Consider the following 27,364-nt stretch of genomic DNA (forward strand, 5'->3'; position numbering starts at 1 on the left):
TGCAGTTACCAAAGTTACAAACTCTGAGCAGGGAAACGACCTCGCCCGACAAGAATAGAGGTCCTCTTGCCGAGCGTGAAAACCAGTTCTGTGACCTCGCATTTCGTGATACCTATGGTCCTCATTAGCCCTGATAATCCGGATCGATTACATGCAATTGAAGCTTACGTCGACAGCGGTGCCATCGGCAATTATGTGGATCATGAAATGGTTTTGAGGATGAATCTAACTCTTTGTCCCAAGGCTGTAAAGGACGTCATTACTACGGTGGATGGTACGGAGATAGCCTCCGGGCCAGTAACGCATACCACTCAAGAGGTGACGCTAGTAAGTCAAGATGGACACCATGAGAAGATTGTGTTCGATGTGATCAAGGCCCCTCAGTTTCAGATTATTCTAGGAATACCTTGGTTAGAGAAACACAATCCTCTGATCGATTAGCGAGCAAGAACGGTCCAGTTTCCAGAATGTGTCTCTACTTGTCACCCTCCACCTGGTGTTGCACTGGCAGCAATTTCTTCAGAGACTCCCCAGTTACCTCCCGAATACCTAGAATACCAAGATGTTTTCCGGAAGGATCAGGCTAACTCTCTACCTCCTCATAGGTCTTATGACTGCCAGATAGACCTGATACCTGGATCTACTCCTCCTTGTAGTAGAATGTATGCCCTCACCGAGCCTGAGAACCTTCACCTTCGACAATACCTGGATCAATACCTGGCAAATGGGTTTATTCGTCCTTCCAAGTCCCCTGCTTCTTCAGCTTTGTTCTTCGTTCCAAAAAAGGAAGGAGACCTTAGAACTTGTATAGATTATCGCTCCCTGAACCAGATCACCGTTAAGAATAGATATCCGTTACCTTTGATCCCTGAACTCCTGGACCAAGTCAGAAAAGCATGCATATATACAAAGCTGGATCTTAGAGGAGCTTACCACTTGGTACGAGTAAAAGAGGGCGATGAATGGAAGACGGCCTTCCGCACCAAGTATGGGCTATTTGAATATCAGGTCATGCCCTTCGGACTTTGCAATGCCCCGGCCGCCTTTCAATATTTTATGAACGATGTCCTCAGAGAGCTCATAGATGTGTGTGTTGTTGTTTACATTGACGACATCCTCGTTTATTCTTCATCGGAATCTGAACATCGGAAACACGTGAAAATGGTCCTCGAAAGATTGCGTCAACACAAACTTTTCGCTAAGTTGGTGGAAAAATGTGTTTTCAACGTGACTGAAGTTGAATTCTTGGGATTCATATTATCACCTGGCGGAGTGCGTATGGATTCAAAGAAGGTCGATGCAGTTCTTAAATGGCCATCACCATCCTCCGTAAAAGGTGTGCAAAGCATGTTAGGCTTCGCTAACTTTTACCGCAGGTTTATCCCCGAATTCTCTCGAATAGTCCAGCCCATCACTGCCTTGTTAAAGAAAAACAAACGTTTTGAATGGTCTACCGAGGCGGAACAAGCTTTCCAGGATTTGAAGACTAAATTTATCTCTGCACCAATCTTAAAACACCCTCGCCCCGAACTCCCCTACATCGTGGAAACTGATGCTTCAAGCCTTGCCATGGGGGCAGTTCTATCACAAAAGGACCCGGTAACCAATCAGTTGCATCCCGTGGCATTTTGGTCCCGCAAATTCTCGCCTCCTGAAATCAATTACACGATTACTGACAAGGAACTTCTGGCTAACAAGTCTGCCTTTAAGGCTTGGCGGCATTATCTGCTGGGGGCCCGACACACCGTTACTGTGATTACGGATCACCGAAACCTGCAATATTTGAAAACCGCAAAAGCCCAATCCTCTAGACAACTCCGTTGGGCATTATTCTTTGCCGAGTTTGACTTCATAATTACCTATCGACCTGGTACAAAGAACGGTAAAGCTGATGCCCTTTCTCGGATGGGAGTGGAAGAACACTTGATCAACCCTAAACCTGTACCAATCATTCCCGAACAAAGAATTCTGGGTGTAATCGCCACAGAATCCATAGAGGAAGTTAAGGATAAAGCCAGGCAACTTGTAACTCCAGCAGACATACAGAATTGGCATCTGCAGGGAAAGGACTTTGCAGTAAAGGACAACTTATTGTATTTCCAAGAACGATTATACCTACCCAGCACAGATTTACAGAAAAAAGTAATCTCTTGTTATCACGATTCTTTAATGGAAGGACATCCCGGTATGGCCAAGACCTCAGAAAAGATCAAGCGCTACTTCTGGTGGCCGTCTTGGAAAAAAGATATCAGAGACTTTATAATGTCCTGTGGAGTATGCGCCCAAAACAAGAGTCAAAAGGAAAGACCAGCAGGCCTCTTACACCCTATTGACATCCCACCTCGCCCTTGGCATACGCTTTCTATGGACTTCATCACCGATCTACCTCCATGCTCCGGATACAATACGATTCTAGTAATCGTGGACTTATTCTCCAAGATGGCGCATTTCATTCCGCTCAAAGGCTTGCCAACAGCAGCAACTCTGGCCCGAGAATTTCTCGAAAACATCGTCCGACTGCACGGTTTTCCTTCGGTTCTAATTTCGGATCGAGGTAGTCAATTTATTTCTCATTTTTGGCGAAGTTGCTGTCGGTCGGCTCAAATTGATGTGAGACTATCGACCAGTCACCACCCTCAGACCGACGGACAAACCGAGAGGACCAATCAAACTCTGGAACAGTATTTACGCTGCATGCTGCAACAAACTGAAAAAACTTGGAAAGACATCCTTTGGATAGCCGAATATGCCTACAATAACTCTGTCCATTCGGGAACTGGGAAAACCCCGTTTTTTCTTTTGTACGGCAGTCACCCTCGAACCTCGGAGTTGGATCCCCTCCAAGATCTTGAAACACCAGCAGTAGACTACCTGCATTCTACAATCACCCAAGCCTTTAAGGAAGCTGTTTCTCACCTTCAAAGGGCTAAAGAACAATACAAGAAAGGAGCAGATCAACATCGGAAGGAAGCCCCTCAATATCAAGTAGGGGATCAAGTCTGGTTATCCACCAAATATCTACCTCTAAAAGGGCCACGCACATTCAACCCAAGATACCTTGGTCCCTATTCCATCACTACCATAGTAAACCCAGTAGCGGTCAAGTTGGACTTGCCCCCGCACATGAAGATACATCCGGTCTTCCACGTCTCTCTATTAAAACCTGTGCAACCTCAAACCCGACTAACTAAATCTCCAAAACCTATCCTAGTTGATGGAGAACTCGAGTTTGAAGTCAAAAGCATTCTGGACTCCAAGATCTCCAAATCTAAACTATTTTACCTAATTGACTGGAAAGGCTACGGCCCCCAAGAGAGATCCTGGGAACCTGCTGAATATGTCCACGCTCCTCGCCTAATCAAAAGATTTCACCGAACATTTCCTGACAAGCCAAAACCCCCGGAGAAGCCCGGTTTGGGAGGGGCCTTGAGGGGGGTACTGTCATGATCTCTGCTTCCAAAAGGTCAGGGTTTTCCCAACTCCCTTGGAAGCAGATCCATAACCCAGGTTCCGAGTGCCAACCAGTCCCAATTGGGACCTTTTGGACCCAGTCCTGGCGCCAGTGGCACCAGGCTCATAAATATGCCCAGTCCCAGCGCTGGAAGCGCCGGGCTCATAATGCTTGGGTGGACTTACCTGCAGCAGACCATGCTGCTTACTTGCCTGCCAGTTGAGCCTCTGATCCTCTTCTGTTTGGAACTACTTTTCCTGTTGGGTGGGGCAGGAGCCACTCCCTAGATTCAGAACACTGGAACTCTTCTGGAAAGCAGGAACTCTTTTCTTACCTAGGCGTGGCTGTGGAAGGAGACACCTAAGCACTACAGGAGGCTATTTAAACCACACCCAATGGATGAATCTTGCTTTGCGTTATTCTGCATCCTCTGCAGCAGACCGCTCATCGTGTCTTCTGCATCTGATCCTGGGCCTAAGGAAAAAGGCTTACCATCCTGAATCCAGTCTTCAGCAACACCTATAAAGACAAGAAAGAACAGGTTAGCATTACAGTCTTCAGTGACAGCTCTTCACTTACCTGGTCCATCGGCTGTCACCAACGCCTCGCGCTGCATTCCGGCATCTGAAAGACAAAGGCTTACCTACTCTTCGTGCGCTCCGGAGGTCTTCACACTGCATTCCGGCATCTGAAAGACAAAAGCTTACCAACTCTTCGCACGCTCCGGAGGCCTTCGGCGCTGCATCCCGCATCTGAAAGACAAAACAAGGTGCGTTTAAAGACATTGGGGAACTTTAATACTCACGTGCCATTACTCCTTTCCACATCTAACCCAGTGGGTATTCCGGCACCCTGCAGCCGCTCCGAACTTGTACCTGCAAAATAAAAAGACAGAGCGCATCGTGAAGCAGGCAACAAGCGCTTACTTACGTGCTTCCAGGCGCTTCTATTCATCACACGGGCTCCATCTTCAACTCACTTCAGCCCGTCATCCGCCATCGCCGGAACCCTGCAAAACAAGAAACATCATTACTAAAGACTTTAAAGACATTAGAATTACTCGAAACTTACCGTTCGTGCAGTAAACGACGGACAGCAGTCCTCTGAAGTCAAGAGGCCTGCTCCCCTTATCCAGTGAAGAAACTGGTTACAGCACCCTGCCCCGAGGCAGATGGAGAGCACGGCGTTCACTTACCTAAGACATCTTACCCTTCGAGTCAGACATACAGTGCACAGAGGTCCAGCCCAAAGAGCCAGCCGTGTGTTACACATCACCTTTGAAGATACGGTATACGCCCAGTCAAGACCGGCGCCTCTACGGGAATCAGGTGAGCGTTACACCTCACGAGAAAAATCGCCCTTAATCTGAGATATTTTCCACAACGTGGTGGCTATACTGGGAAAAATCACTAAATTAAACACCTCAAGGGTGCCAGGGCCTGACGGGATCACGAACGCCGACCTCAAAGAACACCCGAATGAATGGGCCATTTTCATCCATGAGGTCTTTAAAAAATGCATACAAACTAGCACAATTCCTGATTCATGGAGGACGTCAACAGTGGTTCCCATTTTCAAGAATGGGCAGAAAGAAAATCTGAGGAAATACCATCTGATCGCCCTATTGGACGTTATCGGGAAGGTCTTTGGATCACACTCACTAGGATGCTTCCAATAATGGGCAAGATCGACTGACTGTGCAGACCGGTTCCAGTGAGGCTTCATAAAGGAAGTGGGTACGACAGCAAACATCTTGCTTTTAAGCATTCTGAAGGGAAAGGTCATGGAAGGAAGACCTAGGATTTTCGTAGCTTTCATCGACATGGTCGAAGCTTTTTACCAGCTCAATCGCACAATCCTCTGGAAAAAATGGACAGACTGGAAGTGCCCGGCAGAGATCCTAGAGCCTATAGAAGCATGCCACACCAACACTTCTATGAGAGTGCGGCTTAGTCGATTGGGACTTCTCTCGTCAGAAATTACAACATCAAGAGGTGTAGAGCAGGGCTGTCCTCTTGCTCCTGTCCTATTTAACTTTTACTTGGGTGACTTTCAGCACTTCGAGCAGTCGATTAGATCTTTTCCTCCAACAATAGGAGGCGCTAAAGTGACGTGCCTCTTATATGCAGATGACCTGATCTTGATGGACCAGACAGCAGTTGGTCTCCAGCGGCCACTAGATAGCCTACTGAAAATAATTTGGAGATGAACAAAGAAATAACCACGGTCATGTCCTTGTTACGCTCCCCTGGTCTCTGCGGGGGCATTGGGGCACGGTTGCAGCCCTGCCGGGGGTGAGGTCGCTCGGGTCCGTCTTCGCCCTCTGGGCTTATGTGGTGACTGGTGGTAATAGGTGATGCTGCTCGGGACTGCTCCTGCATGGAGAAAAGGGGGCGTGAGTATGCCAGCTTGCGCGCCTGATCCCCTTCCTGACCCCTTTTCCCAAACCGTGGTACCCGTGGGATGCGCTGTCCCTGGAAAGCTCACCTGTTGATTAGTTTTGGCAAGCAGTCCGTCCCACTGCTTCTGGCAGGGGCGCTTGTATGATCTGGACCGAGTTCCTTCACTGGTCCCTTGCACGTGGTAGTCCAGTCCTGCTGCGACTAATCCACTATACTTCAGGTAAGTGTTCCTGTTTGTCTTTGTCTTTCCTCGTCTGTTTTTTGTTGTATTGTAAAGTTTGTTGTCTTGTATTGCTGTCCGTTCCACTTTTGATGTTTGCTCTTTTGCTTTCTTCCCTTGCAGGTGACGTTGCCGGCTCGGCAGAAGCTGCAGAGCTCGAGGCGACAGCCTGTGGGAATGAGGAATGAAGCTGCCACGGTACAGTAGCTGGTAAATTGTTAACTATGGGGCACGTGGGGTTCAAATGCGGCGCGGCCCTAGGACGGATGTTCTAACCTTGTCTTTCTTCTTCTTCACGGGGTCCGAGTTTGTGGATGTGGAGTGCGGTGCTGCGGCGTCAGGATCAAGATCACTGGATGTCAGGAGATGAGTTTGCAGATGAAGCACTGGTTTCCTGGAGGTGAGTATGCAGGAGAACGCCTGGTTTCAAAGGTAAGTAAACTGGTCCAAGCGGCGGTGAGCGTCACGTTGCACGCAAGTGCACAGTAACGCAAAGCACCGGCCTTAAGGATGGAGCAGCTTATATAGCTGAGCTTCTGAAGCCAGGCCCACCAGTTTCAGCCTGCCTGCCACACCCGATGAGTTAGCACATGAGGATGTTCTCTGGAATAAAGGCTTTCAGCTCCTGGAAAGTTCTTGTAAAATAAAAGCACTCCTGCATTGAAATAAAGTAAAAGCACTCCTGCACGGAAATAAAGTGTTCCTGCTCACATCTCTATATGAGCCTGGCGCCAAAGGCGCCAAGACTGAGTGTATAAGTCCAAAAGTGACATAAGTGACCCATTGCCCCCATCACTAGATGGTGTGGTTTTTATGTTCTGGGGGCCTGTGGCCATGACAGTCCTTTGAAAGATCATCAAGAAAAACAGAAACATTTTTAATGACATCTGGAAGACTCACAGATAGAGCGAGTGAAGCAGTTTAAATATCTTGTGGTGACACTGAATAACAGCATTGCAGAAAGACAGATGCAAGCTGTCCTTTTTGAGACGATCAAAAAATTGGTAACCTAAACAAAGGCGCTGGACAAGAAATTTGGCCGATTCTCCATGGTACTGGTCTTGAATTTTTACAAAGCAAACGTAATTCCCTCATTGATATGCCAGAAATCCCAGACAAAATGTGTTTGAGACTCAAAGGTTATTTCTGGCAACGAGTTCTGGGCCTCCCCAATTCAACATCAATGGCATCCGTACGCTGCAAACTGAGTTTGTTCTCGTTCCAAGCAACAGTCGACCGGAACAGCTTGATGCTGTACAGAAAGGTAATTTTACCAACTTGTCTGAAAATCTTGACATTATTAACAAAGAGCTCATGGGTGGAACCAGCAGATTGTTGAAGAACTAGTCAAAGGAAACCAGGCAAAACTGGAAGAAATCGGTTGTACTGAGATGGATCTAAGATTAAATCCAACAGAAGTTAGAAAAAAAAAAAATAGAAGAATGGGACTGGATACGCACTATTGACATCACGTCTGCCAACAAACTAACAACCAGTTTAACAATGAATACAAAAAAGTTAAATCAGCTCCCGAAGTACTTGAAATAATTTCCTAGTAGAGCACTCCGAAACACCTTTCTGAGGGTGTGTCTGAATTTGCTCCTGACAAATGAAATCATTGCAATCAGCGGAAAGTCAACCTTAAACAAATGCCGATATTGTAAAACAACAGATCAGGTTGAAACAGTGAAACAAACATCTACTACTCTTTTACTCGGGCCTCAACAAAAACAGGAAGATCTACTTAGGCCATTATTTTTCCAAATTGCGAGCTTACTACAAACAAGACTGGTGGACATGCGTAATGAACGGGATAGCGGTGGCCCTATTCCTTCGAAATACTCTCCTTTCAATAGTGAGAAGAGAGCAACAACTAAACATAGAACTAAGGAAACGATCATACAAGGACATTGAGACGAGATTGAGTGGACGGAAGGACCTCATCAAGTACCTAGAGAATCACAAGGGATATCTGTCTTGTTTGCTTTTTTCTTTGTAAAAATTGTAAATCAATTGAATCAAATAAAGTAAAAAAATAAATAAAAATAAGGTCTATGTTTTTCTCATTGTTTCAATTTAAGATTCTGCTTAGTTTGATTTTGTTTGGATGAAGAAGAATTATTCTGAACAGATTGTTCCAGAATTTCCACCTCTTGGATATCATTCGATGGTTCACAGGATTTAAAAATGTCAGGGGTTAGGCTCAACCTCTCCTGTGTTCTAGGAGACAATTGAGGTTCATTGACTGAGCTAGAAAGCTGTCCAAAGTTCCCTCTATTCACATGACAAGTTGGGTCGAGGTCCTTCATTGACATCACCCCAGAAGGTTTAAAATTGTAAGGCAGTTGATGGTTTGCATTAAGTTTAGTGACAATAATGGATAGCACAACTGAGTTGTGCTGAACGGTGTCCTGGATGTCGTCGTACAGTCTAACTATTATTTGGTGAACCAGATGCAAGGCTGAAATGGATAAGGGGCCCATTGTGTCCAAAGGGGAGTTCATTGTATGGTTGATGCCCCAGTTTTCCCTCACAAGATGTTATGAATGGCAAGCCTGTGTTCAGATCATCCTCCTTGGGGCTGAGCGCCATGTGTGGGTGAGGTTGAATATCAGCAGGCACAGAAGATACCAACTTACTTGTCGCCCAAATAGCATCATTACTTAAGTCCTGACACATCCTAACAAACAATTTGTCCAACACAAGAAAGTCCAGCTATTGCTCAGCAGGGATGAGCGCTAAAGCACGTTTATTCATTATATTTGTATTTGTATTTTATTGATTTATAAAGCGCCTTACGCTATAGAGGGCTCAGCTGTATTCAGAGTATGTCCATTAAAATATGTTCATCATAGGTTGACTTTGAAGGGGCCTCAATCTCGACTAAACGCTGCTACCCCTACTTTAGGACCTGATTGGGGTTTGAAGCTCGATAGCTATTCTCGTTATTCTTCTGATCTGTACTTTTACCAACCGCCAAAGCAGTAGAGGGGTGACAGTCTGAATCTTGTGTGCTACCAGAGTTGCTCCTCAAATTATATTTAGTAGTTGGAGGGGAAGTCATGATCAGCTGTGCTCCGGGGAGCGAGCAGTGTAATATTGCAATGTGAGCATAGTAATATTACTGGGTTAATCCCTCGCAGGTCCATCCACGTCTGTACGGGATTCTCGACTCCTCTGGTTTGCAGGACCTGTGGTGAAACACGCCAAACCACACTTGCTCTGCACACTTCAGCACCACGCTTGTGCAGCAAGCCTGTTTAAAAAGGCTAACTCCATCCAGTAGGGTTACAAAGAAAGCGGTCCACCAGGAAACCACACTTTCCACACTTCCGCGCCTTGGAGATAGATATCATAAATGAGGAATCAGTTGGAGCAACATCCATCGGAAAGAACATTACTGAGAGGTAACTAATTCTTCCATTGGTTGCCTTCTTCAGCAGATTCCCCGGGCCAAACACCAGCTTCCTTCTCCCCAGGGGCTGATCAATGATACGAACACATGTATAATGAGCTTTAAGCCCCACCCCCTTCTTGTCAGCAGTATTTGTTAACCCGTGGCACGCTCTGCCTGATAGGGTCAGGACCCTGACTCTGTCCCAGTTGGAATCTAGGATTTAAGTGTCTATGTAAAGTTTCGAGCAAATGAAGCTCAAACTTTAAAATTGCAATCACTAGGGGACATCCATTTTGTGATTGCAGGCAGCCTCCTCGGCTCTGCATTTGCGGCACTAAACAAGCAGCAAAAGCACCCTAATGGGAGCATTTGCTTACTGCAGCCTGAGCAGAGCTGAGGAGGCTGCCTTCACTTTCATTTTACGTTTTCTGTGCTCCGCAAGCCCAGGGAAGCACAGAAAACGTAAAATGAAGGCAAAAAGCCGAGACGCACCAATTAAAAATATAACGTTGTTGTATTTGTGATTGCCGTGGTTGGAAAACCACGGCAATCACAAATACAACAACGTTGTTATTCTGACAGCGGCAGCTTTCACACGGAGTCTCCTGGACTCCCCCAACCCTGAGGGAGTCCAGGAGACTCCGACCGAAAGCTGCCGCATTCAGAATAACACGTTTTTGGATTTGCAAATACTGCCGAGAGCCCGAGAGCCCCAGAGTGAAAGCTGCTGTAAGCAGAAACACAGCAGCATTTCTAAACACCCGCGTTGTGTTTCTGCTTGCAGCGGCTTTCACTTTGGAGCTCTCGGCCTCCCAGGCGGGAGCCCGAGAGCTCCAAAGTGAAGCAGAAACACTGTGGCATGGAAACACAACCGTGTTGTGTTTGTGCCTGCCTTGGCTTTCACTTTGGGTCTCCGGTGCTCCCCCGGATACCCAAAGTGATAGCCACGGCAGGCACAAACACAACGAGTTATGTTTCAAAAACGCTTTGGTTTTTCTTTCAAAGTTTCTCAGGCTCCTCCGGCTCAGAGGGCCTGAGAAACTTTGAAAGAAAAACCGAAGTGTTTTTGAAACACAACAACGTTGTATTCATGTTTGCGGTAGAAATACAACATTTAAGAAGCTGCGGTTTCATTTCTAAGTTTTCCGGGCTCCTCCAGCCCAGAAAACGTAGAAAAAAACTGCAGCTGGTGCTTATTTTTTGTAAAAAATAGCACTTACCGAGATGCAGCTGCAGCTTTCCTGCGTGTAGTCTCTGGTCCCCGTCCTCCGCGTCCGGCACCAATGAAGCAAAAGCCACCCAGTGGTAGCTTTTGTTTACTACAGCTGGCTGGCTTTGGCTTCATTAGTGCCGCAAACGGAAGCACAGGCGGCATCCATTTCACAAATTGGATGCCCCCTAGTGCTTGCAATTTTAAAGTTTGAGCTTCATTTGCTCGAAACTTTACATAGACACTTAAAAAATATATATTGTACATATTTGTTTTATTATTGACATCTTTTTGGCCAATAATATTTCTGAACAAACTATTCCTTTAACAAGTAGTGGTGGAGACCCAAGCCCCGTGCAGCTGTCTATGGTGATCAATTTCAACATAGATATACTTGGCAATCAGCAGCCAGGATTACCAGTTTTTCAAACATCCCTCTGCCCCAGGTTCCTGTCCGCTCGCAACCAATGCTCTGTACTCAAACACTGCCTGCTCTACCGCCAAAATTGATTGCTATGTATTGAACATAGCCAGCCAGACGTTTATGATAACCATTCTTTAGCCATGTTATGTTGCTATACAACTTTTATTAGCCAATCTCAAAGTGAATAAAATACAGTAGTGTAAAAAGAAAATATATTTCAGGCCAGAATTATTTTGCATTCTGGGACTTCTAGTCTCCATTCAATAGAATATTGTTGTTCTACCACACTATGTCAGTGTTCTGTCTATGTATGTTTTTTGCTGTTGTATTATGTTTCTTACTTTTGAGACCTTTCCACAACGTTTTACGTGCATGCTTGTTTTTTTCAGCTTATTTGGATGGGAGTCAGCTTGTTTTGGGCTTGTTTTGGAAGGGCTTTTTCCTTCCGGCCTGTCATCACTGTCAGCGGAATACACATCTCTCCCATTAGCAGGGGTATCGATGCTTCAGCTCGGCACCGTCTCTGCTACTGCACTTCAAACGCTCAGGGATCCTCTTTCCGGAGTCCAGGCTGAGCGCTGCAACTCCACCAACACTCTTTGATTCTCCAGGATAGGGGACAGAGCTCTCTGCCTAGGCAGCCATGCTGCCTGCACCCCCTGCTGATCCCCAAATATTGTTGTGAAAAACAAAATTTGAGACATCCAGAAAAAACGACGGGATGGGAATCGAACCTGTGGTTGTGTGGTTAGAAGGGCTAGCTCTTCACTACTGGACCACAAGAGTCAGTTTCCAAGAGCAGGGCAAACACGCCCTGTTAAATAAACAGGACGTGTTTGCCTCATTCACAGGACAGGCTCCAGCTCCAAGTATGGGCTCCTGGTTGATTACTGCCGCAAGAGCAGAGAAATCAAGAAAGATTTGATCATTTTTCTGCATACAAAATGGATTCCTAGAAGTCCTTTAAAAGCAGGACTTTAAGGCACATGTACAGCTTATTTTCAATGTAAACTTTTTTTTAATGTTCATATATATTTTTAATTATGGCCAATATTTTTAGATGTTAACATTTTTTAAAACGTCTCCTTTCAGCTATAGTCACGCTCAAGCCCACCAATGGTAAGGATCTGCACCATTCAAACTGGCAGCATCTATCCAATCATGGCCAGCCTCTTGCCACCACAACTGCCCAGCAACAGACACTCTCTAACCAGGATATGGACTAGGACCATACTGTGCCAGCCCCCACATCCGTCCACAAACACACTGCCAGTTTTCCCATGACAAGCCAAGGCTTTACCTGGTAAAGTGCTTACCATATATGGCATATCAGCAAGATGGTCAACATATAAGGCGGAAACTCCTGGCACAGTAATTTTAGTGTATATGGTACTCTCAAAAGCATGATGCAGTAAAAGGCACAAGTGCACATGGGAATGTCCACTGCTACAAGCCCATCCTGGACACATCATGAAAGAAACCATAAAGTTACTAAAACAAAAGAAAAAGGGATACAAAGTTCCCCTACCACACATCACTGTAAGGTGATGTGCAGAGTGTAAAACACAGAGATAATTTCATAATGGGGGGGACAGGGTCCACCTGCACTGATAGGGACCGATCAGTGTCCACAAAAATAGATGAGCTAAGCAGGATAAGTAAAGCAAAAAGGCCTTACCTTCAAAAGTCAGGACATTTTTAAAACAAAATCAAAAAGTTGAGGGGTTCCATAGATGCCTGAGGAGGAAAAACAGCAAAATGAAAATATATCCCAACAGTCCTTTCGACCACTTGACCCCTAGTTTCCAAACCTCAACTTGTCCATATCATGTACATTTTTAGTGTCTGACCTTTACGTTTGTCAGTCGCCTAACATAATCCTCCTATTACACAGGCGCAGGGAAATCCCAGGCCAATAAGGTCTTCTACTGAGGGCTGGGGTGGAGTGTGCGGACTAATGGCATGACAGTATTGCTAGATGTAACCTATCGCTCCATGCAAACATACAGGATGTCTACACCTCATTGCAGCTTAGACCCGCCCCACCCCGTTCGAGAACTGGCACACCAATTCTTTGGCCAAGGATTGAGTCATTTTCTTAGAGCCCCGTCACTAATATGGACCACAGATATACATTTGTGGAGCTGCTGGGCTATTTCTCTTCTCAGTGAGGTAGAAAGGGACCAACCGCACTTGTTTGTCTAATGTCTTGAATCCAAGGAGATGGATGAAACCGGTTTAAGCTGGAGCACCTATAGGCGTCCTCCGAAGGCACCAACTCGGATTTTCTTCTCAAACTCCTTTGTTGATATGGGAGGAGTGAAAGCCCTGAGCACTTGGTTGGGGCCAGTGCCGCCTTTGGATTGATGATATCAGCAGTTTCAGTAGCTCCTAATTGGATGATCACAGAAATATGTCAAAACAGCCTGCTTATGGATCCATTACATGACTGCATATACATATGACAGCATTTATTCCCTGACAAATGTGTTCATAACCTAGTGCGCGCCAATGTCTACTGAACAAAAGGCCCAGCACATTGGCTTGCTCCAGCTCATAACTTCGCTGAATGAGAATAGGCAAAAGAGAGATACTGTTCAGTGTCAGGGAGTTGGTGCAATGTCTGTTTCATGTGTGCAAGTCTGTTAACCTATCATATGTTTGGCACTAACTACCATACTATGGAGTTTGTATACTATTCTCTCATACACTGTAGGTAAATGCTGTAGAAGAGGGTTCAGATTGTTTAGTGCAGCAGTTTATAGTAATTTAGGTTCCATCTTTCTCAAATAGCGCTTTCCGTACTGAACGGTGGATCTAAAAAAATGAAGAGCCTATTGAAAGTTTGTTACTTTAAACCATTTGTCCATTTATATAATTGTTAGTGTGATCCTTTTAATGGACTGTGTGAATTAATGTACTTTTATTGTAGCATGCTAATGCAGCACGCAGTAGCCGCTCTTCGAGCCTGCCTTCTGATGCCAGTGTAGAAGAGGAAGCTGTGACGATCCTGCAATCAGCCTTCAGGGCTCACGTGGCACGAATTGGAAAGGTTGAAGAGAGGTAAGAGTCAAGAATTTGCAATATATAGTTAATAAACCAAAGACTTGTGCTCTTTCCTTTTTCTATCACTCCTCCCTCCTAGAACAACATTTTATATTTCATCCAGTTGATCAGCATCTCTAAATCAGTGCGGAAGTAAGATCTGCATTGTTTGCTATTACATTGTGTACTTTTTTTTTCTAGTGTTTCTGTTTCTAGCTCTGTTGGGACAAGAAGTTCTTCTAGAAATCTTAATGACAAGAAATCTACCACACCACCACCGAGGCATCCCTCGAAGCAAGCCTTTAATTCGCCACTAGGTAAACTATATAGGTCTGCTTTTAAAAATGTCTAAAATATGGATTTGCCTGAACTTCAATGTGGTTTTCCCAGTTATGGTGAGGTAAACTGATGTATGAGAATGCCTGCATTGGGACACACAACGATCCTCATTATGTGTTTGCCAGTATCCCGCAGGTAATTCAGGCGAGATAAAGGCAAACGGACCCCATGGGGAGAATTGCCGGTGTTACTGCCTTTTTTTTCCAATGGGGGCCCGATTTACCTTCAGGTCTTAGCTGCAGGTAAATAAGGCAACTGGCCACTGACAAACCTGTAGTTTGGCGGTGCGGGAAAAGTGACAGTAACAGAATTTCTGCCACTTCTACTGCCCTTTTTCCCACACCTCCAAACTTCTCATGACCCCACTTTTCACACATCCCCAGAGCAGTGGGATGTGTGTACTCACTTTGCAGATGACACATATGAAACTTCCTCCTATGGTTATTGCATGGAATGTCGATGTACAGAGCTTCTTTACGTTAGCTGATCACTGGTTCCCTCCAAGTGAGTATGTATTCATGTTGGTGTTGGATCGAAGTGTGTTCTTCTTGTGAGCATCATTTTTTGTTTTAGGCCAGTGGTCCTCAACTTGAGCACCACTGATAGATAGTGCGATTATCGCAGAACTGGGTTGATATGTTTTCCTCAGAAATCACCTAGAAAGATGTTTATTAAGCTGCTGAATTTTAAACATGAACAAATTGCCTATTTTTGTTTCATTTCTATAGTGCTACAATCCATAATTGGCAAGGAAGAAGTGCCAGGTAGAAAGGACTGACATCCTCGGGATCTAAAACAAACGTATTTTAAGTTTGTGCCTCAAGATAGCAGATTGGTTATTTGGCTGAGTTTTTTGGGGAAGAGATCCACTGGTTAGCTTTGTATAACTGGAAGAACCTACCTAGCTCTCTGTATCAATTAAAAACCGGAAATCACAAATCATTTTAGATGAGCGAACATGCAAGACCATACCTTTCAACTGTGTTCTTGAGGTACAGGGGTGCTGGCCCTTAAAGAGCTTTATGCCCATGTGAGCGCTTTGAGAACTTTCCCGAGCCCTGATTGAAAACGTGTGAGGTCTTTGGGGAGTGGAAGATATAGGATCTCGTCTATGCATGTCCACTTGACATGGGCTGTCGAAAACCTGACATTTCTGTCAACAGGTTACTCCAATCATCCGATTTGGTACCAATGATGGCATGTGTGATAGTGGTGCTCAGTGACATAAGTTCCATAGCAGTATCTCCTAGTAGTTTATAGTTAATGGTGGTACCTACATGAATGCTCCTTGAAAGGGTGGATTTGGAGATCACTTCCAGTGTTTTAGCTCTGTACTGGGAAGAGACAACACAGTTTGCAAAAGTCATATTATCACACTGTAGTGTGCATTTTGGGGCTGGCTTAACTAAACGAGAGTTGTAGTGGTCTGTCTTCCTTTGGTTAAGACAGCTGTAGGTTTTGAAATTTCTGGGAATTATTTAGCTCTTGGTTATAGCCTAGGAGAGCCTGGTTGCCTTGACACCAACACACTACTAGAAGCTACGTTTGACTCCATAGGGCAACTGGTGCCCTACAAACATATCCATATGACATTAACTCTGTAATAGGGAATGTCTATAAATAAGCACTAGAATACATCCAGAAGACATTTAAAGCTTAAATGGTTGTATAGAATCAACAAAATGTTATTGTTTGCATCTCCTGTGGGAGTTATATTTGCTGCATGTTATATAATAGCTCTTGGTTTCCAGAGATAGCTGTTACTTATTGGGTGATGACCGATACACAGGAGCTGCTTTTAGCTCCTGCTAATCAGATCCTTATTTATTCTATCGCTGCAGCTGTACTGCATCCCTAACTCTATAGTTCTGAAAAGCTCATTCACGTAAGTGCGTAAGTGTGATTAACTACTGGATGATAGGCAAGCCTAAAGACATCAGTGCCATCTGTATACCTGTGAAAATGGACACCCTGCTGTACTATAACTTTATACATTGGCTGCAAGTATTTGATAAAAAGCAGTGGCGATCAGCATGACTCCTGAGGCACAGCATACTAAGCAGTGGATCGGTTCAACTGGAAGCCTCCTAGCATAACCCTTTAGAGTCTAGCTCCCAAAAAAAAAAATCTAATCAAATTGACCAGCCCATTGGGTACTCAAAATACCTCCTCCATGCTAGTAAGGAGCATTGAAAGGTCAATGGCTTCAATGGTTGCAGACTAAACAAGTAGCATTAGAAGTGCTGCATGCCTCCATTGAGGATTTGCAAGAGATTATCTTTGACATTGTGACTCGTTGCCTCCATGCCGCTTGAAAGGGCTGAAGCCTAACTGCTAGTCACCCAGTAAGTAAAGATCCCAGACAAAGGCCACCTTCTGAATAGAAGTCGACTTGTCATAGATCTTCTGCATTGTTTTTTTTTTAATAAACCTTTTTAAACATCTGTTTATTCCATTTTTTATAAACATAGAAATTAGAATACATGGTTGACAATTATCCACTTCTTCAACACAAACCAATAAAAGCAGATTGCACATTTGATAGTAAAACCTGCCCTGCTTATCATGACCCCAATCCCTTCCAACCAACACTGCCATTACTCCAGCTACTCCCCATTCCCACCCTTTCCATTCTACTCCCTTTCCTCTCCACCAAGTCTAGTACCTCCGCCCCTACCACTCAAGGAAGTTTCAAGTCCATCGAGGAGTTCAGTTTGTTCAACAGCTGGCTCCATTCTACCACCACTCCTTCCTCCAATCCCGGGCCTTAGTTCTGTTGCAAAATGTCTACCTCTGCTATTCCCTACTTACTGATATCATCCTTCCATTGCGTTACAGACGGGCCATGAGGCTTCTTCCAGACAATGGCCACCCTTCTTTTTGCTAGTATAAACATGAATTGAGCCAGTCGTCTTCTCACTTTGTGCCTCCTCCCCCCTGGTACTAGTCTCCATAGACATTCTCAGGCAACATTCAAAACTGGAATGAAGCAGCTGTTTTATCTTGGATATCACTGTCTGCCAATAACCCTCAATCATTGAGCATCCCCACAACATTTGCCAAATCCCTGCCGGTTCCACCCCACAGCCCGGACAAGCACTACGGTGTTATTCATTACGTGCTACTTGACTGGGGTCGCATATACTCTATGTAGGATGTAAACTGAATCAGTTGGAATCTAGCATTTCCTGACTTTCCTGACTTGATCCCACATGGCACCCTCTGTCGCTGAGATTTGGTCCCCTATATCCCATTCCCACTTGGTCTTAACCGTCAACTCCCCTAGGGGGAATAGCCCTTGCAGGGCCTCGTAAAGTCTTGAAACCCTTGTGTGAGTAGCTCCTGTATCAGTGGATTAGCGGTGGGCTCCTCCAGAAAACCTGTCCATATGGCAGCTAGCCGCCTTGTCACTGCTCCATAATTGAGGAAATGTCCTCTGGAAAGTCCATACCATACTCTCATTCCTCAAACAGCATCAGCTTACCTCCCTCAAACAGACCCCCCCCACCGGACCGACAGCCTTTGTCCATCAGGCCCAAGAACCCCATTTGTCGTATTGCCGACCAGAGCTCCTGATCCGCACTCCATGGCAGATCAGCATAATATAGCCCTGGCATTCATAATCCCCCTAGAAGTTTCCTCCAGATCTCCTGCACCACTTGGAATATATTAGTAGTCCCCTTCCCTCCGACCGCACCCCACAATAGTTCTACCCCTGTCCGGTGGACCGGGAGATCCCCCCAGCAGGTTGAGCAGAAGTTCCCCATTCGTTTCAGCCCATGCCATCACCGCTTGCAGCTGTGCCACCATGAAATACCATTCGTAGTGCAGTAAATTGAGGCCCCCTTCCGTGCACTGGCACGGGAGGGTTGCCAATGAAACCCTCCTCCTCCCAGTGTTCCATAACAAGATCTTCTGCATTGTTGTAGCTCTCTAGAAGGAATAGGAAAGATAGTCCTGGGGTGGCTTTTTCAATAGGGTCATCCAGCCATCATCCTCAAAGGTTTGATTAACTATGTCTGTTGTGACGAATCTGAGTATGACATCCCTTCTCCCCTATGTGGAGTACGTTCTCATGGGGACAGAGCGGTACAACCCTAGTACAATAGTCCCCCTGGGAACTGGGGGTGGATCATGTGGGAGAGGGGAGCCCCTTATGGAATTAGGGACGACTGTCCGAAGAAAACGCTGTATACCGGATATGAGCCCACCTCTCCTGGTCTCGCAGAACTAGACCTCTTAGATACACTGCCAAACATGACCCACATATTTATTTGTGAAGTAAATCGGGCTAATCCAATATACAGCAGAACGGCTCAGGAAAATCAGACTCTCCAGACCTATACCTTTAATGTACTGAGAAGGGAAGAGAAGTACGAAGATCACTCTGTTAAACTGTGGTGAGAGGTCTAGTCCTCCGCAGTATCTCATTAGAGCAACGAGATACAAAAGAGAGAGTGTAACCAAAGCGGGGAGAGCGATCCTCTAGACAAGGGCTGTCAGGGAAGCCGACCCGGCAACAGTGAAGCAGGAAGCGGAGATGCTGTCTACATAGCAGGGAAAGAGCGTGAGCGTAGCCCAAGACTTGGGCACTGCGAGACTCGCTTCACGAGCAGACCCCAGGGCATCCCACAGTGTCTGCAGCAACATCAAGCCAAGAGGATACTGCGAGAAGGACACGGAACACCACCCACGAGCGACCAACACGAAAAGGAACCTGAACGCTACCCGGAACCTCAAGGTGGAGAGTCCCGTGGCCCAGAAGACATGAACTGCTTTCAAGTTACGCTGGCTGGCAGGAAGGGACAGGAGGTCTGGAGAAGCTGGGAGAAGCACAGAGAAAATTTAGTGAGAGGGTTGGGAAGCCTGGAAGTCAGAGAGTACCACGGCTAACACCCTGAGATAAATATGGACAGACAGAGGGTGGTATACACTAACAGTGAAACAGCGGTGAAAGAAAGCATAGCTTGACAGGAGAGTGAACTAAGCTATCCAAGAGGATAATTGCATGTCTGGGACGTGCAACCCACCTTTAAACCAGAGAATATGATGGTCATCAAGCCTAAAAGAGAGAGAAATAAAAGCAGAAGAAAAACAGCCTTGGCAGAAGAGTGAACCAGGCTGTCAAAGAACTGTATTCGAGTCTGGGACTCGCACCCACATTTAAAACAGAGCATAGGAGGGTCGGACACCCTAAAAGGGAGAGAAGGACATACAGAAGAAACACAGCCTTGGCAGGAGAGTGAACCAGGCTGTCAAGGAACTGTACTGCGAGTCTGGGATGCCATCCACATTTAAAACTAGGAAGAGGAGGGTCATGGACCCTCAGATAGAGAAAAAGAGAAGGAAATCCTGAGAAGGGCCATACTTGCCAGGATAGTGAACAAAGTTGGTTGCAAACCACACAGCGAGTCTGGGACCCGCACCCGTATTAGAAACCGTGAGTAAACTGAACTTTGTTTAATGTTTCTCAACTTCTTTGCTTGTGAAGTTCAACATGCCAGGGCAAAGGAGCAATTCCCAGGTATCGGAACAGCTCATCCTTGATAGAGGACATTTCTTTTGATTAAAACGATCACCATTGACATTTAGAACTTTCCTTTGATGAAGGAGTTTCATCAGCACCTTTCTAGAACAAAGTGTCCTTGTGCTTTAGGTTTATGTTATTAGTGTTAGGGTCAAAAGTAGGGTTTTTGGGACAATGACAGTGACTAACTTTTTATGTTGACATCCTGACAGTTTTACTAGATTCCTTTGTGGCAGGGAATCCCCTCTTAGTACTTGGAGTCAGGTGAGCATTTTTCCAAGCGCTCAATTTGCTTTAATAAAAGTTTATGACCACCATGTCACCACTGTGTCAGACCCTTTCTTCTGCAACCTTACACTGTCCATGAGGTTAAATGTAGCTAGAAACTAATTGATCAGTGTGAAGGGGTCCTGGAAGGGGTGGGAGGTTCGTATTCAGGCTTTTCATAATAGTGTTTGTCCATGTGATCTAGGCTTAAAGGAGAACAGGTCCCAGTTTGGACAGTTTCCAACAGTCCTGTTACAATTGGATGAAAGAACAAAGGGGAAATGAAAAGTACACTGATCTCATCAGAATTTTGGACTCCAGATCAGTTCTCCTGTTAAAGCATCGTATTACAGAAATATGCTTTGAAGCCATTTTTTGGGTGGCACCCCTAACTGTCAGGCAGGATTGTTTTCCTACAAGTTTTTTAGGAAACCAAAAAGAGCTCTTGTACAATTCTGAGACATTTGTTGCTGTGCTGTAGTGAACTATAACAGAAGATTATTGTGATGAGCACTTTTAGCAGCTTTCAGGATGTATGCTACCATCAACAGTTCTGCTGCAGTGATATAGTGAGTTCCCTGACATCCCCTTTCTAAAATGTTGGAGTAGCAGGCCGCTATGGACCGGGTTGGCCGAGCCGCTACCTGATGTGCCTCCCTAAAGGTGGATGAGGCAGAATCCAGTCGGCCCATAACTGCCCCAGCAATGCAGTAGTACCCCACTTCAGGACTGTGTTGGGGAAGATTGTTCCCAGAACTATGTGACACATAATCCTTTGCAGCACATAGCCATAATTCTGGGAGCAGAGATGCAGCACATAGCCATAATTCTGGGAGCAGAGAACCAACTCATTGAGCAATACAAAGTTTGCAAATCCATGGCATCAGATTGGAACCTTACCAGCGAGAGAACAGAGCAAACAAAGCTAAGGCATAGCGCTCTTCAGTACTTCGAGTGCGATGCCAGCCTCAGCAAGTCAGAAGAGAGCGAACCGCTCAGTGATGCGTACCTCTTTGGAGGAGTTTGCAAGATGGGTCCAAAAGCTTTCCGACTGGCCCTTTTTAGGTATGATTATGTCTATGGGGCAAATAAACAATTTACAGAAATTGACATTAATAGTCTAGGTGGGATTAAGGAATGCTTTTCAGAATAACCAACATAAATGAGACAATACCTAATCCGGCATCCCAAACGAACACAAGCCACCAGGAGGGGACCTGAAGCAAATCCTGAGGACCATTTTAGCATCCTGAATAAACCCATGGCCTAGGAGAAGCGTGTTGAGACTCCTTAGTGCAATGAAAGGTTGGTAAAGAATCCAGGGTGAACTGACAAGAAGCCTGAACTGAATCCAGGGCCAAAAAAGGCCTGGAAATAACTCTGATCAAAACTCTGGTCCAGGAGGGATCTGCCCGGAATCTCAAATGGCACCAAGGTCCAGGAGAAACCTGTGAAGAATCCTGAACCAAACTGAGGTATTTGTGAGACTTGCTGAAATCCCATGTCCAGTCCCAAGGTGGTCGAGAACCCGGAAGCAATGCTAATATTCTCAAGATCTGGGTGTAAGCACGTTGAACCTCCATAGGTCTTGCAGTTGGAAGGTCAAGATTCAGGATGAGGTAATGAAAGAGTAGCGTGAAAGCAGAGACCAGACTATGTTTAACCGCTACAAGAGATCACCTTGTGGAATATTCAGTTGGTTGTCTTAGAATAGGGATGGACTCGAAGTGAGAGTGCCACTTTCTGTTGGCCTAAACCTTTGCACTGTTTCTTTAGGGCACTTCTTATTTCTAGCTTTTCCAAATGGTCCTATTTGCACTAAGCCAATAGTTATCTTTGGTAAACATCTAAAGAAAGATCATGGGGTTAAAACCTCACAATTTGTGTTTTGTGTATTATTGCTCAGCCTACCACACCACCTTGTAGCTCTGCTCACAAAATACAGCATATGAAATCCAGTGGAAGACACACAATTAACTTGAGATTTCATCTGTAGCCGATTATCAATAAAAGTGCTGTGTTTCTCTTGCCCTTCATGAACATGTTCTGATCCATACTTCTACAGTTAAAATGCTTTATGGGGGATGTAAAATCTATATTTGTCAGCAATCCTCCCACTTATTCAATAGCGTCCCTCTTAAGTAGTGGAAAATTGACAAAAATATAGGTATGCTTGGTGGGAGTTGCAAGTAGGAGGAATTCCGTTTTCGTAAAATTCTGATCTAGGTAGGCAGTAGACATGCATGTGGGAGGTAGTCTTTGAGTCTGTGGATGACGTTGACAGAGTTGATGTTTAAGCACAGCTGCGCGTACGCTTATTGGTGTATCTCGATTGTGTGTTTGACCAGGCATTCCTGTAGGGCTTGTCGATGTTTGAGAGGATGGATTCCTGTGGAACTCTGTAGGTTACAAGGTGCAAGGTGACGTTGAGACGTGTTGACATATGGACAAACGGATGTCTCTTGCTAAGGTAAGAGGTGAACCAGCGCCGGACTTTTTAATCAAATCTCACATAGAGGTTGATTATGTTGAGTACCTTATGGTTTACCATAACGGCAGTGGAGTGCTTAAGTGAGACCAGAAGACACAAGTATACCCTGTCCATGATGTGGAGAGCATCAGTGATAACAAAGATGGTGGCAGTATTTGTGCTGCATTTGTGGTAGAGGCTGGGCCGGTATTATTGCAGGAGTTTGTTGGGGGCCATCCTTTTCATTTTGAAGTTCAACTGTTTTCCCAATAAACTTTCTGAGGAATGGAAGATGTGTGATGGATGGTAGTTAGCCAAGTCTTCGGGGTGGTGTATGCGTTCCTGTATTAGTGGGAGGATCTGGACACTACTCAATTTGCTAGAGATGATAATTTGAATGACAAGGGATTAATGATGCGCAGGAGTGGTGTGAAGGCTTCTCCAATGATGGCTTTCTTAATAAAAGATGGTTTTGAGTGCTCTGAGATTGCTAGTCGGGTCTTCCAGGCGATGCCCTCAAGCATGGTCCATCTGGGAATGTTTTGCTTTGAGGTAGATGAGATGTGGTTGGGACCTTTAGAGTGGTTCAAGTGATGTCTGATCTTGTCTGTGTTGCCCATGAAGAACTTGTTACTGTACATGTCGGTCGATTGAGGAATGATTGTTTCTCTATGAGGCTTGATGCAATGTTTAATCACCTTGAAGAGGGCTGTTCCGGTAATGTAGGACTTGGAAGGGGGGTTTGTGGGGATTGGGGAGAAGGCATGGGGAGGGTTGAATGGCAGTAGCCACCGTTTGCCATGGCTATGATTTTCCCACCTGCTTGGAGGGTTTTCTGCATGGTGATGTTTTTTTTAAAAAAAACTCTTTTCTTTTTTTAAATTATACAATAAGACAAGACAACAGTGATCAGCAGGTGCAAATACATTAACCATATCGCAACAAAAACAGGCACCATAATTTCGGACAAGTGGCAACTCAGTAGGGGAACTAGACAGGGATGCCCCTGGACGCCCATTTTATATATCCTTGCGTTGGAGCCGTTGGCAATTTGCCTTAAGCAACAATACGGAGAGGTGGGGATTCGTACGACAGGAAACACACACTTGATATCACTGTACGCAGATGATATGCTCCTCTATCTGTGCTTCCCAGAGGAGAATCTGCCATATGTGCTGGAGGTGATGGATCGTTATGCAGCCCTCTCGGGCATATCAGTATACCCCGGGAAGTCCAGCGTGTTCCCCCTGGGTAAGTACAAAAGCATTCCACTGGAAAACCTGCCCATTCTGCAGATACCATGGCAGACCGAGACATTTAGATATTTAGGCATAAATATATACCACAAGATAGAGGTAGAGCACAAACACACGACGGAGAAAGCAGTTGAAGGTATCAAAAATAGTATGTTGTTTTGGTCCAGATTAACCCTGGCCATGATGGGAAGAGCAGCGCTGCTCAAAATGGTGGTCTTGCCCAGACTATTACACTTTTTTGTAAATGTCCCGTACTTGATCCCAAGTCGTTTCTTTGCCAGACTCCATAGCCTGTGCAGGGGCTTCATATGGCACAATTCTAGAAATAGGGTGGCCCTGTGGAAACTAAAAAACTTGTGTGATAAGGGGGGCATAAACCTGCCGAATTTTGAATTATATTACTTGGCGGGACAGCTATTATATGTAGCTAAGTGGTTGTCTGCAGAGGAATCTGCGGAAGCCAGGCTTTTGCAGGGTGACTCTGCCCCATACTTCCTAAAAGAAACAGTGTGGCTGCATAAAACGAAAGTGGCGGAGATGGGGAGACTGTTGGTGCTGGGCTGGGAGGTCTGGCGCAGGACATGGAGAACTGTGGGTGACCCGGACCCGCTCTCTCAGCAGGTCCCGTTGGTGGTATTATGTGGGGAAGACTCCCAACTGATTAAAGGGGTCCGCAGATACTGGGAACCGGTGGGCCTGGCCACCCTTGGAGACATATGGCAGGAGGGAGAGGCAGTGGAATTCCAGAGGTTGCTGGAGGAGACAGGGGTGCATAAGGGCCAATATATCACTTAACCAGGATCATGAAACAGGTGAGGTAAAGGTGGCCTGAAGCAGTACTTGCAGAAGAACCCGATGCTACCCTAGAAATGATGTACGATGTCTCGGAGGGCGGGCACGAAATATCTCGGATACATGAGCTCTTCAGTGCGAAGGCAGGGAAGGAGCCGCTCTAACTGAGGCTTGACTGGGAGGAGGAGGTGGGTGAACCCATGACAGAGGGACAATGGGATAGAGCCCAAAGGTACCATAAGAATGTGTCCCGGAATGCGAGACTCCAGCAGATCCAGCTGTATGTCACCCACAGAGCTTACTTGACACCCGGCAGAATAGCCAGGTTCGGTAGCTCGGCCATACGGAAATGCCCCAGGTGCGGGGAGGAAGAGGCTGGGCTTGCCCAGAGGTGAAGATATTCTGGGTAGAACTGAAGACGAGAATGGCCAGTCGAGGGGTGGTGCTTGACGTGGGCCTGCTTGGGCATATATGCTTGGGAGTTTCCCTAGCCCACGGAATCTAAAACATATTAGCAAAATGAAAGACCTGGCCTATATTTTGGCCAAGCGCAGAATTGCAATATGCTGGAAAGCGGCCCACCGGCCTAGAGTGAAGATGTGGTGGGCAGACCTCCTGAAATGGGCTGAAGCAGAAACTGCGGTCTGGTATGAAGGGGTCAATAGAGGGGGGGAGGAAGAGGTAGGCCCCTTGATAGCCTGGAGACAACTGGTGACCTTGATGGCAAACCCCCACCAGGTCAATCATGAAACGGAAGACTGGAATGAGTTGACAATAATTGAGACACCTGAGGATGCTCAGGTGGATGGCATGGATACGATGGCTCGAGTTTTTGGGGAGGGAGGAGGGAGGACGGAGGAGAGCATTGAATAATGTAATGTCTTAACATTGACCATGAACGTCCTAAATGTTTGTAATGTTTGGAGTGTTTGTTTAAAATAATAAAAATTGTTAAAAAAAATATATATGTATATCGCAACAGGCATTGGCACACGGGTCTGTTACCAAAGTCATCAATTGAGTCTTCAGAATCGTGGAGGGTCAGCTGCACTTTGGACAGTAAGTAGGCCACATAAAGACCCCAGATATTCTTGGGTCTAGCAAAAGGATGTAAAGTGGTGCAGTATTGCGCCTCAACATCATGACAGTACAGTATATTGGCCTTCCAGAGGTCATACGAAGGGTGACGGCCCCTCCCCCACACCAGCGCAACCCCCCTCTACGCTAGCACCAAAATGAGGCCCAAAAGGCATTGAACATGCCCTGCCGCCTCTCCAGTGTATCCCAATAAGGCCACCAAGGGGTAAGGGACAACATTCTCACCCACAATCCCACAAATTGTACCAAAAACCTGGGACCAAAAATAAGAAATTCGTGGACAATGCCATGATAGATGCAGAAACGTGGCAGGTGAGAACCTGCATCTCAGGCAGGGAGTCAACGACTCATGAAAGAATCTATGCAGATCAGCAGGGGTAAAGTAAAATTGGTGAAGGAATTTCAAGTGTAACGGTTTGAATCTGCTATTAAATGAAGCCTTTTTATTTTGGGTACAACAATATCGCCAAATATTGTCCGGAATCGGAACACCAGGGGAGTCTTCCCATTTCCCACGCAAACCTTCCGCCCAGCCCACTGTATTATCTATAATTCTGGCGTACAAAACGGAAACCAATTTCTTACTACCTGCCACAGTAATCAACCCATGAAGAAGAGAGGCAACTGGAGGTGCCGCAGGGAAAGCGGTAAACCAGTTCTTCAACACAATCCAAAGTCTAAAATACAGGAACACATCCAACACCGATGAGCCCCCAAGGTGTTTAAACTCCTCCAACGTGAGAAATATACCCAACAGAAAAAGATCCTGCCAACACGAGATACCCAATTTAGGCATACATTGAGTGTATACCTTTTGTAAGGAAGGCATGCTATCAAAGTAAGACTAGACACAAGTGATCACAGTTCAAGGGTATTTACTCAACTGCAAAATTGGTGAGATAAACGCCTAACCTAAATATAAATCTTAGATGGGAGCAAGCTACGACCATCGTATAATAATAATACTGTCCTTGTGGAGTCTAGTCAAATAAAAGGGCCTATACTAAAAAGAACTATTGACAATCCTTACCGCGCTAGGATACCAAATAGAGTGGGATAACGTTCACAAAAAGAAAGAAGTGTTAAAAAAATGATAAGGCAGGATATGTAGGCTGGGGCCTCCCTTCCCTATGTTTTTAGCACGGGACAACGTGGGTCACTTGAGCACAGCACACTCCAGGCTCCTCTGGCACGAGGTCACAGTTCCTTTCACCAACATCAGGGCCTTCTGTGCCCAAGTCTCTTTGGTGCAAAGTCTCTTGACTTAGAAGACCTGATTTCCCATAAACGATAAAGAAAAGTTCCTTTCACAATATACTCTTCACCCAGGATCCCCCTCAGCCGGGCTCTGATCCTTCTTTCACTGTTAGCCTCCCTCCATCGGGTTCAGACCAACTTCAATTTGTAAGCATCCCTCTGTCGGGTTCACCTTTGCTACAACAATCTTCTTGGGTGTGTTCCTGTTC

The 27,364-nt window shown here is 45.6% G+C and overlaps 1 protein-coding gene across 7 annotated transcripts in view; it reads left to right on the top strand.

Annotated features, from left to right (window-relative positions):
• IQCE (IQ motif containing E) overlaps window positions 1-27,364 on the top strand; it is a 1,388,455-nt gene that overhangs the window by 1,144,858 nt on the left and 216,233 nt on the right. For all 7 annotated transcript variants that reach the window (XM_069647600.1, XM_069647604.1, XM_069647602.1 and 4 more), the window contains 2 exons: window positions 14,037-14,167; window positions 14,351-14,466. In XM_069647600.1, the coding sequence (XP_069503701.1) occupies window positions 14,037-14,167; window positions 14,351-14,466 (247 nt within the window). The remainder of the gene's footprint in view (window positions 1-14,036; window positions 14,168-14,350; window positions 14,467-27,364) is intronic.

This window comes from Ambystoma mexicanum, chromosome 2q, assembly GCF_040938575.1.
Source record: "Ambystoma mexicanum isolate Mex_15411 chromosome 2q, UKY_AmexF1_1, whole genome shotgun sequence".
Classification (NCBI taxonomy): Eukaryota; Metazoa; Chordata; class Amphibia; order Caudata; family Ambystomatidae; genus Ambystoma; species Ambystoma mexicanum.